This window comes from Oreochromis aureus, linkage group 18, assembly GCF_013358895.1.
Source record: "Oreochromis aureus strain Israel breed Guangdong linkage group 18, ZZ_aureus, whole genome shotgun sequence".
NCBI lineage: Eukaryota > Metazoa > Chordata > Actinopteri > Cichliformes > Cichlidae > Oreochromis > Oreochromis aureus.
In genome coordinates, this window is record NC_052959.1 from 35,552,131 (window position 1) to 35,568,576 (window position 16,446).

The 16,446-nt window shown below is 40.9% G+C and overlaps 1 protein-coding gene across 1 annotated transcript; it reads right to left on the reverse strand.

The window, feature by feature from the left end:
• Positions 1-346: 346 nt before the first annotated feature.
• Positions 347-15,790, reverse strand: LOC120434306 (zinc finger protein 22-like). The gene is made up of 2 exons (XM_039602159.1): positions 15,495-15,790; positions 347-1,487 (listed from the first exon to the last, which is right to left on the reverse strand). The coding sequence occupies exons 1-2, from the start codon at positions 15,664-15,666 to the stop codon at positions 646-648; spliced, it is 1,014 nt and encodes a 337-aa protein (XP_039458093.1). The 5' UTR covers positions 15,667-15,790; the 3' UTR covers positions 347-645.
• Positions 15,791-16,446: the final 656 nt, after the last annotated feature.

Here is a 16,446-nt window from a genome sequence, read left to right on the forward strand (position 1 = left end):
ACCCTGGCAACCAAGTAAAGGGGTCCTGCACTAATGTTAAACTGGTGTGAATGATTTGGAGATCCATCCAGCTGCTGTCTTCTTCTCAAATGCTCCAATCCAATTTAATAAGCACCCCTACAATTCCAAAATACCAGTGAATACACTGGTTCACAACAGCTTTCATCTGACTGTAACACATCTTAGTTGCTCAACAGCTTTTGAGCTGTATGCAAACTTTTCCTGCTAAGTAGATTTTTTTTTTAATGTCTACAGATTAGTTTGAAGTCTCAAATAAAAACCTCATTTAAACACAAAATCTGTATTTTCACATCACTGAGGAGATGAGGAGTACAGAGAATTTAACTTCAGGTTAAATGCTTTATTTAATACTTGCCGAACAGCAGCTACAAGAAATGAAAATTGTTTATACCTGCCTACCTATCTGTGTACCTGAGATTCGCACAGCAGGTCTTGATTCTTAAACAATTTAAAAAAATAACATTAAATTAATCTAAATGCACTAAATCAGCCAAACAAAACATATATTAATGTAAAAAACAAAAGAAAAAACACCCACCCTAATAAAAATGTCAAACTCATTTAACCAGATAAAAAAGAGCAACTGTTGTGACAGAAATGTGACTTTCAAGTTGACACAGCTCACTAAGCCAATAATTGTGCATCAAAAGTAAACCTCTTTGTGTGAGTTCTCATGTGGCCCCACAAATGAGTTCTAGAATTATACATTTTCCCACATGTTTTACAGCGATACGGTTTCTCACCTGTGTGAGTTTTCATGTGTTTCGATAAAGAGCAAGTATATCCAAACATCTTCCCACATGTTTTACAAGTAAATGGCTTCTCACCTGTGTGAGTTCTCGTGTGCTTCAGTAAATCACTATTATATGAAAACATTTTCCCACATGTTGTACAAGAAAAAGGTTTCTTACCCGTGTGACCTGTTGTGTGCTTTGACAAAGAACTAGAAGATATAAACCTTTTCCCACACATTTTACAAGAGAACGGCTTCTCACCTGTGTGGATTCTATAATGTTTTTTCATTTCAGAATTATACTTAAAGGTTTTTTCACAAATATCACATTTTAAAGACTTTTTACTTTTATCAGAGCTCCACCAACTCCTTGACATAGTGGGATCTTCTGCATTGTTGTGACTTCTGGTTTTTTTTCTAGTTGACCCTGAATTGACTTCCTTCCTTCCTCCCTGATCTCGGCTCTCAGCTACAGCCGTGCTGTGAGAAAGGAGCTGCTCTCTGTCTGGGTCATTTTGGTCACCTTTGTAACAAGCAGCAGTCACCATAAAGGTATCAGTCTCCTCCTTCAGAACAAGCTGTTCTCCCTCCTGACTGTTGCAGACTTCCTCCTCTTCCTTTTTAATATGAGGAAGATTTGGATCCTCCTGGTTCAGACTGGAGTTCTTCTGGTTACAGAGCTGCTCCTCCATGAGAGCCTCCTCCTCCTTAGAGACATGTTGCTGTGGGAGATCTTGAGGGACAAAAGGAGAAGACACAAAGAAAACTGATATGACACACACACAAACAAAAACACACATCTGAGCAAATTAATGCCAGTGGCATTAATGCCACATTAATGCCACTGTTTTGCACATGTCAAACTACCAACCTCTGTATATTTTATATATTTTATTTTATTGTTTACTCTATTTAATTTGTAAAATATGTATATATACCCACACACACACATAGAAAAACATATTTAGTATACACATCCAGTAATGCATATACTCTTATATATTGTACATATATTTATTACTCAGATTTAGCCATTCTTATATCTTGCTCGTTTTACGTTATTGTATTTTTGAACAACTCTGTTGCTTGAGAAGCTCGCACACAAGAATTTCACTCGCATGTACTGTACCAGTGTACCTGCACATGTGATGTGACAATAAAAGTGATTTGATTTGAAATACACTGTCAAATACTGCAGTAAGGGTGGACTACAAGCCACTGTTGAAAATAAGAACAACCCCAGGTTTCTCTTCAGCACTGTAGCCAGGCTGAGAAAAAGTCAGAGCTCTACTGAGCCAACCATCCCTTTAACTAGGACTGGGCGATATGACCAAAAATTCATATCTCGATATTTTTTTAAAGCCATAAAGTAAGAACAAAAAGAGAGTTCTTAGTCAAAGCTGTGTCCCAGATGTCACACAGGCACTTTTATTAACATACAGCATAGATGCACATGAAAAAAACTACTCAAAAATAAATTATGAGCATTTATTAAATAATGATGCTCTATAAATAAAAGAAAACTATGTTGTTTTGTGCATAACAAAGAGCTCACAATTGTGCAGTCAAAATGTAAACTAACAGACGCTGAGCATAATAACAAAGACAGATTTCACAGCTGCTCTGTTCCCAACTTCTACTGTGTGACTGACAGCCTGGAGTTTGAAATCCGCTTCGTAACCATGTCTCTGAACAGGAGCCATTTATGGTCCTTATACACACACAATACGGTAATTGTGTGGATGCCCTCAAAGGCATCCACACTATTGAGTTCCTGTTTCTCTTTAAACTTTATTCTTCAAGTTGCTCCCCTGTTTTTCGGCACTTAACTACTTCCTCAGTTTTCAGCTGATTTTCTCCGTTTAAACTCTAAACTGTTCTGCTCTTTCTGCTAATTCCAGCTATGACTTTTGGTGTTTATTACTATTATACTTTTTAAAATATTACACTTTTTTCCTTTAATTTGTCCCATTGAAATGAATGGGAAACTTACACAATTCTGCTAAAACTTGCTTGTTTTTGAAACTTAACTACTTCCTCATACTTTCACCCAGAAACTCCATTCAAACTTTAAAATGTTCTCAGATTATTGGGCTATTCCTATGTGATTCAGCTTTTTCAGATCTTCTACCGTTTTAATTTTATACCTCTTTAAGTTTTCAGTTGCAAAATTGTGATTTTTCAGAAAATACATGCGTTGCTATGGTTGCTATGCAATTAACTCACAGTGAGCACTGGTCCTTTCTGAAACTTCTCTTCATGTCCGAACAACTCCTTGCTGCTCACTCAATTTTCACTCAACCCCACAAATTATACATCAAAACGTAGGAATTTTTGCTGGCTTTCAGACAATGTCACTATCATTATTGTGAGATTTACCATTTTTTGCAATTTGCCTCAAAGTGACACAGGTCTGAAAACTCCCCATTCAAAGTCTATGGGAGGTTGTGAAATTCAGAGCTGAAATTCTGTAACAGGATGCATTTTCAAATCGTCATATCTCTTTAACAAAGCAAAGTTAGGACATGAGGCTTGTGCCAATATATCTTCAGACACTGCTGACACTCACAGTGGAAGCAGTTTTACAATTATCTTACCGTTGAGCAATGAATTACGTTTGTTTGAGGGTGGAAATCTGTCTTCCTCTCAGTTTTCAAACTCCGAAAATGAAGCCGCTTTTCTCTCGTCATATCTCCATGACGGAGGTACAAAGAGCTATGAAAATCGCAGTCAAAGTACACCAAAGTCTGCTGATTCACCCAGTTCAAGAATTATGCTGCTAGCCCTCCTAGTTTTTGAGTTACACGACGTTTTGTAACTCCAAAAAACGGCGTTTTTCGCCTCTCACCGTGATCCATTTTTTGACTGGTCATGTCTGTGTTTTTCAGACACCCGCCCCCTTCCCAGGTGGTGCAATCAGTAATGACACGGGTCTGCAGCTCAAAGGTCGTGGGTTCAATCCCACCTTGTTCAACATTTTTTTTTCACTACAAATTTATACACTATCACAGACCTGTAATTTATATTGCTAATTTATTACAATTCTGCAAAGTTTTATGATTTTAGCAGCTTTTCTAATTTGGACCTCAGATTCTTGTTAACGCTCCATGGCAGAAATACATACAAGTACACAGCCTGATGAAGCAGACAGAGGCAGTACCTCTGATTGGTGAAATTGAGCAGAAGCAGGTTGTTCTGCTTCTTTTCAGCAGAAAGTTTGCGTTTTCACCTCTTATCAGCACAAATGTCAGCCACTTCTGCTGTTTTTATCAGAATTTTCAGCTTTTTCACCTTTTTTCAGTTATGTGAGAACCAGTTTGGCTCAATGAGTAGCTGAAAAATTTCAGCCTCTTCTGCTCTTTCAGAAGAATTTCAGCTTTTTCACCTCTTTTCACAACAATTCAGCTTCTTCGGCCCCCCCTGCATATTTTTTCTCTCATCATATCTCTTGGTGGGACAAGAACTGCTTTGGCTCAGTGAGATGAACAGCTTCTGTGATTGCTTCTTTCCGTCTTTTCAGCAGAAATTCTGCTGATTTACCTCTTTTCAGCGCAATGTTCTTCTTCTTTCCATCTTTTCTGCAGAAATTCTGCTGATTCACCTCTTTTCTGCAAATTTTTCAGCTTTTCACTTCTTCTCAGCACACAACTCAGCAGCTTCTGCTCATTTAGCAAAATTGTCAGTTTCTCCATCTCTTGTGTTTGTCGGAACAAGTTTAGTTCAGTGAGATGAGTAGCTGCCTTGAGAACAGAAAGGCCAGGTTCAAATCCCGGTCATGGGATTTGAACACCTGTTTTCAGCACAAATCTCAGCTTTTTAGCTGTTTTAAGCAGAAACCTGTTTTCAGCAGAGAAACTTTTTTAACTCAATTTCAGCTTTTTCAGCTATTTTCAGCAAAAACATCTTTTCAGCAGAATTCTGAAAAGAGTTCTGCAGAACACTTTTCAGCAGAAATTCTGCTGATTGAACTCTTTTCACCAGAATTTTCACCTCTTTTCAGCCCAAATTCTGCTTATTCACCTCTTCTGCAAAATTTTCTGCCTTTTCACCTCTTATCAGCACAATTCTCAGCAGCTTCTGATAATTTCAGCAGAATTGTCAGTCTGTCCACCTTTCTCTGTCAGAATGAGTTTGGGTCAGTGAGATGAGTAGCTGCCTTGAGCCATGGAGGGCCAGGTTCGAATCCTGCTCAGGGTGGCATTTTTTTTTTCACCACCATACAACTTTTTGCAACTTTTCATCTTTTTCAGATTTTCAGCAGACAGCTTCAGCGTTAAGGCATCCACACAGCATTTTCGCAGGAAATGCAAATTTTTCTAGTATTACGTTGAAGCACAGTACGTATCACTCCGCGAGGCTCCTCGGTAGCCGTAATGCTCCAACAATCCATCAAGCGGTGCAGCTCCGTAGCTTACCAAAGTCGCATTTAAAACATTTTTGACAGACTGCTGAGCGCTGTGTATCACATAAAATCGGTTCGCGGTCATCAAGCACAACCAGAATTCATACAAAGGCGCGCAGTCAACTTTTGAGAGAATGAAAGGATTTCAGGCTGTGCATGGCGTTAGCGTGGTTAGCTTGTTAACACGTTGACGCCATCCAGCCCCACGCACGGGGCGATGCGCAGTAACTCGTTAACAGACATTTGCCGTGTCCATCTTGTCGCTGCCTGCAGGTGAAGCGATGGGGGAGGAGGGGGAGTTGTGTTCAGTGAAGGAGAGGCGAGGTCGAGTAACGCTATGAAAGACAAAAGTGGACGAAAGAGAGGCAAAGTTGCGGCTCCGCAACTATAATTATAACGTAACATAGACTATATCGATATAAAGGATATTGTCACATCTTGTATCTCGTATAAAAATATATCGATATTTTTAAAAAAACTCGATACATCGCCCAGCTCTACCTTTAACATTAATGACTTTATGAACTTCCTCACAAATAAAATTTTAACAATTAGAAAAATTGTTAAAATTCCTTATTTTCTTCAATCAGTGACGAATAGTAAGATGTTCTGGCTTTGCGGAGGGCTTTCTTATAAAGCAGCAAACTATTTCTCCAGGCTAAATGATGATCTTCTAAATTTGTGACACGCCATTTCCTCTCCAGCTTACGAGTTATCTGCTTTAGGCTACGTGTTTGAGAATTATACCACGGAGTCAGGTACTTCGGATTTGAGGCTCTCTTTTTCCTACTGGTAGTTAGAATGACTCGGGGGTGTTGATTCATTTAAACTAACATACTCATCCTGCTGCAACCAGGTTTCTGTAAGGCAGAGTAAATCGATTTGTTAATCAATTATTAAGTCATGTACTAACAGAGACTTGGAGGAGAGAGACCTAATATTTAATAATCCACATTTCACTGTTTTACTCTTTGGTTCAGATGTGGATACTGTATTGTTCTTTGTGATTTTTATGTTTAAGTTGTTTGTTGCTGGTTTTAGTTTGTTTTTGTCTGTTTGGGAGCTGACACAGTCTCAATTGAGATGGGTTTTTGGGGGTAGCAGGAGGAGAGAAGCTGCAGAGAGGCGTGTAAGACTGCAACTCTGCTTCCTGGTCCCAACTCTGGATAGTCATATTTTGGGGGGTTTAATAAATTGGTCCATATTTCTAGAAATGAGAGCTGCTCCATCCAAAGTGGGATGGATGCCATCTCTCCTAACAAGACCAGGTTTCCTCCAGAAGGTTTGCCAATTATCTATGAAGCCCACATCGTTTCTGGGACACCACTCAGACAGCCAGCAATTTAAGGAGAACATGCGGCTAAACATGTCACTCCTGGTCCGGCCCTGAGTAGCCCTGGATATGGAAGACCCCAAAAAATGTCACCAGCACTGAGCCGGAGGATCTAGTTGGCTGTCCGTCAAGACACTGGACACTGCTTGACCCAAATTGAGACCGTTACTGATGCCGACTGCAGCCCCATAACGATCAGACGGCATCTGAGACTGAAGAGCTTCAAAAACTAAAAAGTTTTATTCTATGATGAGAACAAATGTGACCTTGATGGTCCTGATGGTTGCCAACATTACTGGCATGACAAGCAGATCCCACCTGAGTTGTTTTCCATGCACTACAGTGGAGGGGGCGCCATGATGAGCTGCGGTGTTTTTTCCTTCAGTGGAACAGAGCTTCAGGAGGTGCAGGGGGCGTCAAACGGCTGCTGGTTATGTCCAGCTGTTGCAGGGAGCATCCCTCATGACTCAGGGCCCTCGTCTGTGTGGTAACGGCTGGGTTTTTCAACAGGACAACGCTACTGTACACAATGCCAGCAGGACAAGGAGAATAACATCACTCTTTTGGATGTGCGTGTTCCCCTGATCTAAATCCAATTGAGAACTTTTGAGAACTTTTACAAAAATGGACGCGAGTTCCAGGCAGTAGATGCCTTCGTGCGGCCGTCTTCGACCCTCACAGACACATTCCTGCTCACCTCATGGAAACGCTTGCATCAATCATGCCGCAACAACTTTTTGAAGTGATCAACAATAATGGTGGAGCTGCTCATTATTAGAGCAGGGCGATACGACTAAAAATATTTATCACGATATACATTTGAAAATTTGTGATAATATAAACTGATGATATAATTGACACTAGACAAAATACTTTACAACTCCACAACTTTATTAGTGCAAAAACAAAAAAAACCCATCAATGTATTTTCACTTAAACAAGCAGCTGTTTATGTGCATTAAAGTTATATAAAAATTTAACAGTGCAAATGCAAATTCCTCGCAGACAGTTTAACCAAAAGGCATTTCCAGTGGAAACTGGCCGACATATCATCAGCATAACCATGTATAATATCCACAAAACTTAAAAAGAGGTTATACACACACCATTAGGGCTGCCACAAACGATTATTTTGATAGTCGACTAGTCACCAATTATTTGCTCGCCTCGAGGCTGCAGCTAAGGACTACAACGATGCTAAGCGCTTAGCGGCGCTTAACGGCTGCAGACAGGAAGATACTGCCAACACCGGAAACGTGCTCGTCATCTCTGAGCATGACGTGAGGAGAGCCTTCAAGAGAGTGAACACCAGGAAAGCAGCAGGACCAGACGGCATCCCAGGTCGTATCCTCAGGGACTGCGCATACCAGCTAGCACCTGTGTTCACTGAGATATTCAACATCTCTTTATCTCAGTCGGTGATCCCACATGCTTCAAGGAGTCCATCATTGTTCCTGTCCCGAAGAAACCCCACCCTGCTTGCTTCTCTCAATGACTATCGCCTGTAGCCCTCACCTCAGTAGTGATGAAGTGCTTTGAACGCCTGGTCAGAGACTTCATCATTTCTTCACTACCAGACACACTGGACACACTACAGTTCGCCATCGTCCAAATCGTTCCACAGACGATGCCATCTCTCATCTCCTCCACACATCACTCACTCACCTGGACACTAGAAGGGGAATTATGTTAAAATGCTCTTCATCGACTACAGCTCTGCATTTAATACCATAATCCCTCCACACTCACCACCAAACTGGAGCACCTGGGACTCAGCTCATCTATGTGTCAGTGGATCTCCAACTTCCTAACTGGCAGACCACAGGCAGTAAGGATGGGCGGACATGTCTCAGCCTCCACCACTCTCAGCACTGGAGCCCCCAGGGTGTGTTCTGAGCCCCTGCTGTACTCTTTGTACACATATGACTGTGTGGCCACTACCAGCTCCACCACCATCATCAAGTTTGCTGACGACACCGCCGTGGTGGGCCTTATCTCTGATAACAACGAGACGGCCTACTTGAAGGAGGTTAGGAATCTGGAGACCTGGTGCCAGAGGAACAACCTCCTTCTAAACGCCAGTAAAACAAAGGAGTTGATAGTGGACTTCAGTACTAAGCAGGAGAGGAACTACCAGACCCCTGTCATCAACGAGTGCCCAGTGGAGAGAGTGGACAGCTTCAAATACCTCGGAGTTCACATCACGCAGGACCTGTCATGGTCCTGTCACATCAACACCATAGTGAAAAGGCCCGACAGCGCCTCTACCACCTCAGACGCTTGAGAGACTTCCGACTGCCCTCCAAGGTGCTCAGGAACTTTTACACGTGCACCATAGAGAGCATCCTGACGGAAACATCTTAACCTGGTTCGGGAACAGCACCATGCAGGACAGACGAGCTCTACAGAGGGTTGTGCGATCAGCTGAGCGCACCATCCGCCTCCGAGCTCCCTGACCTGCACTCAATCTACAGCAGGCGGTGCTGGACCAAGGCCAGGAAGATCGTGAAGGACCTCAGCCATCCCAACAACGGACTGTTCTCTCTGTTGAGGTCAGGAAAGCGATTCCGCTCCCTGAAGACCAACACAGAGAGACTGAGGAGGAGCTTCTTCCGCAGGCGATACGGTCTCTCAATCATCACACCACCACATAGAACGGACCCACATATATGGTTCTTACACACACACACTGGACAGTCTGGACTTTGTTTACACTTAATCACTTTAAGCATATTTGCACTGCACAAGACACCTACAATGTGGTTTGCACAACACTGGACATTATATTTCTCCATTTCCATTTAATACTTGTAAAATGCTGCTGTTATTGTATATATATTTATATTTCTTCATACATTCTTATATAATTCTATACTGTGTATTGTGTATTTTGCTGTACAGTTATTTTATTTTAAACTTTAATTCATATATATTTTATCTTATTCCTTCCCAGCTAAATTTACCCTTCATTCTAATTTGTGTTGTACAGTTATTTTATTTTCAACAAATTCATATATATATTTTATTTTATTCCTTCCTAGTTAAATTTACCCTTTTTAATTTTCATATTTATTTCCTGTCTTATTCATAGCCTTTTCTTTTTTCCTTAGGTCACGAGCAGTTGTGTAAGCATTTCACTGCATATCGTACTGTGTATGACTGTGTATGTGACAAATAAAAATTTGAATTTGAATTGAATTTATTTTTGCGATTAGTCGACTAATCAGATCATGCATCCATTGGACGTAAAATGTACAGCTTATTGCACCAGCATGCGTCTGCTCTTATATAACTATCATTAGCTTACAGCTTGAAGTGTTTAAGGTCTGTGCTAACTAAAAATAAAGACAAGATGATTTTAGTGATGATTTTAGTTTTAGTTTAGTTTAGATTTTAGTTTATTACACTTTTAATGAAATTTGCAGATTGTTTCGGTGGAGTTTAATAAATTCAGCCGTCTGCTCCTTGCTATCTAAAATATAACAGGACACCGGAGTATATTCTCGAGCATCTCACACTTCTGATAATCAGTCGTCTGCTTGACGTTTATTCATCTGTGCAAAAACTATAACTTTATTTCTCAGCCAAACCGATTTACACAGGAACAAATAAAATACTAAAAAAAAGCCAAACAATAACATTTTTAAGTTATCTAAGTGACTTATATTACATGTTTAACCTGAGTAGCGAAAGACCGCGGTGGGTTTGAAAACGATTTGCCGGGAGTCCGGTGTTCTCACCGGCTCTAGTGAGTTTTGCCCCGCTCGCTATCGAGCTGGTGGGTAACAGACGCCTCCGAAAACGCCGGAGCGCTTTTGAAAATATGTGGTGTCTTGATAAACTGAGCAGATATTTGAAGTTTACACAGCTACATTCTCACCTGAAAATATGTTAAACATTTATTTTGTGACCCAGAAAGAATAATAAGAGTAATATTAAAACTAACTAGCTGCCGCCATTGTTGAAAACTTAGCTGGGCCATGCTATGAATTCTGGGACACAGTTTCTTCTTCTTCGGGGTTTAACGGCAGCTGGCATCCTTGTACATGCAGTGCTGCCATCTTCTGTTTCAGTCCGTTATTACACTCTTAAATCCTACTACTTATTCCTGCGTCTTTGGGATCTTACAAAGCTTCAAACGACGCGTCGACTATTAAATCAGTCGTCGACGATTTTAATAGTCAACGTAATCGTGACTAGTCGACTAATCGTGGCAGCCCTACACACCATACAGTAATATTATGTTGAAGCACAGTACGTATCACTCCACGAGGCTCCTGCCTACGATAGCCGTAACCAGGGCTCTAGAGTGCGACCAATTTGGTCGCAAATGTGACCAAATTTTTCAGTGGTGCGACTAAAAAAAAAATATTTGGTCGCACCGGTGCGACCAAATATTTTCGGGTAACAAAAAATTTAAAAAAATTTCTGCAACTCTCCGTGTGGTCAACAACAGACACACATTATGCCAATACTAAACCAATCAGAGATAGTCAGGGGCGGGACCTCTCTGATTGGCCGTGGTCCAGTTGAAAGTGCAGGTGGAAGAGAGAGGTGAGTAGCTTTAATAAGGCGATATCAATTCATTAACGGATTCCACACAAAGACGTAAACACAGAGCGACCCGACGCATCAGAATCAGCTTTGTCTTTCTCGGCTTTTCACCCCACGGCCCGAACACGGACACGCTGTCGGAGCTCAGCGATTCTGATGCGTCGGGTCCGCGCTGTGTTTCCGTCTTTTGCGCTGATTCTGAGCTGCAGGTTTTGTCTCTCCAACCAAAATTCGCCGAGCCAGCAGCAAAGAAGCAGCAAACCACGCTTCACATTTGATCAATGTCGCCATGAATTCCCTCTGACTTTTGCTGTTTTGCTTCCACCACGATAAAAATCACACTTCATGCACAGCTCCCTCTCTCTCTCTCTCTCTCTGTACTTCAAGAACAGTTTCCCGTCTCAAATCTCTGTTTTCTGCATTATTCATTCGCTTATTACCCACCAGTCTATCGTTGTTTACAGCGCTGTCGGCCGCTGTCTTTTTCTTTTCTTTTCTTTTTTCACTTAAATGACCTCGGACAAGAAAGCCTAATTTCTGCTGTTCAATACTGAAGAAATTTAAACTTCTTAAAATTATGCAAAATTGCAGAATATTTTTAAGGTTATCTGCTATAAAACGCCAGACCAGGAAAATCTCCTTCATGTTTTTCTGTGTTTTATTCTCAGTTACTTTGACACAAAGACATCTGCTGTGATGTTCACAATTCTGATGAAGTCTCACATGTATCAGTGCTGATAAATGATCAGAATTATAATATTTCTGACTGTCTGAGGCTAAATTGAATTGAATCAGGACTTTGAGAACCGGAATTGAATGGATTATAGAAATCAGTGATGATACCCAGCCCTAGTGAGCAGCCTAGGCCTGACAGAAGTGGATGTAGCTGTGGGTAATAAGAAAAGATGAAAAGAACTATTGATAACTTTTGTGTTAAGTTAAGGACTGATCCTTCTGAAATTCATAGCCAGCTCTGACACGGTGCCATCAATCTTTGAATGCTGAAAAAACAGCAGTGTATCCAGGAAACACATTATATGCTGCAATAAATGCACTGCCCAAGTGTCCCCTCTCCCCACTGCCTTTCAGCAGCAGGCAGCAGCAAACAGGTCGTCAGAGGAGCCAAGATGATGATTAAGTTTAACATTTTCTACAATATTGACAAAGCACTTTAAGCACAAGTTTGTTAGTTAATAATTTAGAAATGAATATTGTCTGTATGGACTTCCCCCCCAAAGAAAGTGCACATGTAAAACTGCGGTGTTAAGCAATGCGGTTGAAAAATTTGAGTGCGCCTAACTTTTGTGCCGGTGCACCTAAATTTTTAAAGTTAGGCGTACCGGTGCGCCCATGGCAAAAAGTTAGTCTAGAGCCCTGGCCGTAACGCTCCGATAATCCATCAAGCGGTGCGGCTTCGTAGTTTAGCAAAGTCGTACTAAAACATTTGACAGATTTTCGTGTACCACATAAAATCGTTTCGAGGTCAGTAAACACAACCAGAATTCATACATAAGGCACGCGGGATTATAAGGGGCACTGTTGACTTTCAGAAAAATCAAAGGATTGATTTTAAGTGTGACGTATTTTCCAAAAACACGGTAATAACGACGGCCCGCTAGCATGCGCTACCAAAAATAGTGCTTTGTTGTGTATCTGATGGACGAAAGTTAAGCCAGTTCTCAACGATCCGCTTTCGTCCTTCTCACTCTCTATCGCCACCATGCTTTTTCCACCATGTGCGTATGAAAACAAAGGCACTGCGCATTTACCCATATTCTATCGCGATATTTCATTTTCTTATCGTTGCCCAACATTATACCGGTATTACTGTGAACAGTATGATATGGCCCAGCCCTACTCATTACTGAGGTCATGTTTGGAACTTTATGGTTCATGGGGGTTTTTTGGAGGTGTGCTCCCAAACTTTTGATCAGCTGTAGAACAGCCTGTTTCAGTTTAAGTGCTGTTTTCAATAAATTGCATGCTCAAAATGTGTGTCTCACTCACATTTCTTCTTGTTCCATGTTGAAGCTCTTGGAACCGTGTTAAGATCCAACCATGCAAAATATGATTTTTTGCCATTTTTCAAGTGGTCTTAAACTTTTGATCGGGACTGTATATCACAACCAGACCATTTATCATTTAACTTTAAAGGAGTATGTGGTGGCTCCAATAAAGAAAAGTGAGCATACCAACACTTTGCCCTGTGCTTATTTCGTGCTGCTGAAAAGAGAAGTTATGATGGTGTTGATGTTACTCAATTGTAATAATAATAATTGAGTGCCCAACTTAATAACTCCAGGTCAGTGCCTCAGGTTTCTAAGGAGTTTTTCCTTCCTGTGTCGCCAAGGGCTTCATCATGTTTAAGGGATCAAACAAATACTCTCCTTTTGAATTAAATAATTTAAACTAAAATAAATGAAATAAATGCAGAACAACATGCAGATGTAATCTCTCCAGCATGCCCTCAGTCACAAAAATTATACCTGTGAGGTTCATATAGGCCTAAGTTGGTATGGTGAGATGAACATCTGAAAAATAAAATTTCCTGCTAATGGAAGACTTAAGAATAAATAAAGCAAAATGAGTGGCGGACTTAGTTTACTTAATTAAACTAAAGCAGGAGCAACAAAACTAACATCATGTACTTCCATCATTGTCCAGCATGAACAGGTTTATTAGAACGAATGTTTTCATGGGGACCTTGTGGTTTACTTTGATGAGGTCTGTGTCTTCATTCACAGTGAAGAGCTTCCACACTACACCATATTAGCATGAGACTATGAGTGTGCACAACAATTTGGCTGCACCGCTGTGCATGTGTTGCTTATTCAGGAAATGGAGCGGCTCATCAATCAATCAGAAATATGCAAGGCTGACCGGCCAATCAACAGTCACGGGACAGAATGCTGGAAATCAGCTGATTCCGGTCTATGGCCAGTCAACTGGTGCAGCTCTAGTTAAGGGTCCTGGAGGATTTTCATCAAACAGCTGCAATGTAGTAGCAGTTGGATTCATAAGAGTTTCACTGCATCATTCTAGCATGTGGGATAATGAACATTGCAGGGGATTTTATGACTGAGTCACTTTTCCCTTGTTTTGGATCTACTTCTAGGCTGAGATAATAAGACTGTACTCACAGTGCAATGAGATTTAGCGCAACTCCAGTAACTGGTGAAAGTGATTTTTGTGGTGACTGTGGGCAGCACAGTAATAATTATTACTTAATACAAGATTTATTTCCTCACCGAGTGAATGATAGTGAAAACTTTTTCCCAACGCCTCAGCTGTGAAACCACATGATCAAAAGGTATATTTGGATGGAGCAAACAGGAAGCTGCACCTGAAGTGTTTTCACTGATATAGTATAACCAATATAAAACAAAACTAACATTTGGTAATCAGACATTCATACAATGATTACAGTGAGTATACTCCATAACAACGGAGAGATGGATGAGTGTTACTGCAGATACTGCTAACCCCAACCCTCTGTCGAGGATCAGAGTTAAATCCATAAACCTGGACCGTCTACAGTTCACAAGCTGGTGATGACCTAGCATACTCCCCGGATGGTGGACACGTACATGTTCATGCAAGTTAGTCGTGTTAGAGTACTTTGCTCGCACTATACGTCTGCACAAGTGACACCGCTTTGGTTACATCCTTAGGTTTACCTCTTTCATCTGGTTTAAACTAGTTTATTTAAAAACATTTAAAGGAGAAAAAAATCTGTAGATAAATCATGATATACATTTTATTATTGCAGATCAATATTATGTTTCCAACATTTGTCCACACTACATTTTGCTCGACAAAACATTTTAAAATTTTACTTCATCCTCATCTCTCTCATCATTAATATTCTCATATTAGAAAACTGAAGCAGTAAGAACCAAATGAAGTGCTGCTGCCACGTGACAGACTTTAACTGGATCCTTTCCTTTATTCATGATGTTGATGCAACTTCAACAAGTTTAACAGGAAACACGAAGCTGTTTAAAATGATTCCGCCTAAACAAACTCATTCAGTGATGGATTCAGGTTGGATAAAATACTCAAATCCGGCCTGATTTCAAAGCATAACATGAATTATTCTATAGGAATATTCTTTTGGAGCGCAAACGGGAAAAGAGGGACAGAGCGGGGAGGAAACGGCCCAGGGTGGACTCCAACCACGACTCTTCCGGGAGCTTTTCGGCACATGGGTCCCCCTCTGAACCAGACTCACAAATATCCAAATCCTAACTTTGTTTCACTAAATAATCAAGAGAGAAAGTTCTGATTAAAGCCTCAAATCCAGGCTGATTTCAGCGCCTGCTGTTTGAATGGAGCACAGTGCAGTCCTGTCCTCTGTTTGCTCTTTGTTAGCTCACATCTCCAAAAAGTCCTCACAATCATAAATGTCCCGCAGAGCTGTGATTAGGATCCTCCCTCAGAGGGACACTCACCTGTCCTGTGCAGCTTGATTTGGGGTTTCCAGGTGATATCCAGCAGTCTGCGCTGACGGTCGATCTCTTCCTCGTACTGGACGATCGTTTTTTCAAACTCCAAGAATATTTGTTCAGCAGCAGCAGTTAGTCGCTCGTTGATAAACTCTCTCAGATACTGAGCTGAAGGCATTGTTACTCCCACAGCTCACACAACACAACACAACAGTCTCTGTGCTCAGGCACACACACGTGGGACGGTAATGACGCCTTTGTTTGTTTACTTCCGCCTGTGTCACGCGTTGAGGTTCCGGCAGAGCACGAGTGTTGCCTTTAGTTCCTCTTTAAAGTGTCAGTTTGTTGCAGTAAATGAATAAATGATTGTGAGCAGCAAGGCTGCAGTGAGAAGAGAAAACAGATCCATGAATGAATTAAACTCCATGCAGGCTGTGGAATAAAAATAAAGGAAATTGTTTTCACTGTTTAGCTTTCAGTGCTGACTTTCATTTAGTTAGACATGTTGCTGCACCTCTTTTTGCTTCTATCTCACATTATAGGTGAGTTTAAGAACAGGGATTAAAGTTTAGTTGAAGCTGCTGCATTAAGCAGATATACAGACTGCATTTCACTACTTTTCTTCTTTCTTTTCTTCTTTTTTGCCTGTCCCTTTTGGATGTTTAGCCATCACAATTGTTGTCTGAAGGCCAAGAAAGATGCCAAGCGGATTTACTTTACCAAGTGGATCATCATGGCCTTGCCATATTGGTCCATTTGATTGACCTTTATCATAATTATGTATTTATTTTATTTTTCGGTTGTTACAGACGGGACAGACATGACTGGGAGATAGGACAGGGAAAAAAAATGAAAGAAAGAGAGGGAGAGAAAGAAACATAGAGGGGAGACGAGATGGTGAGAAAGGGGGGAAGAGAAGAGAGAAAAAGAAAAACAACCAAAACACCTGGATCACCTG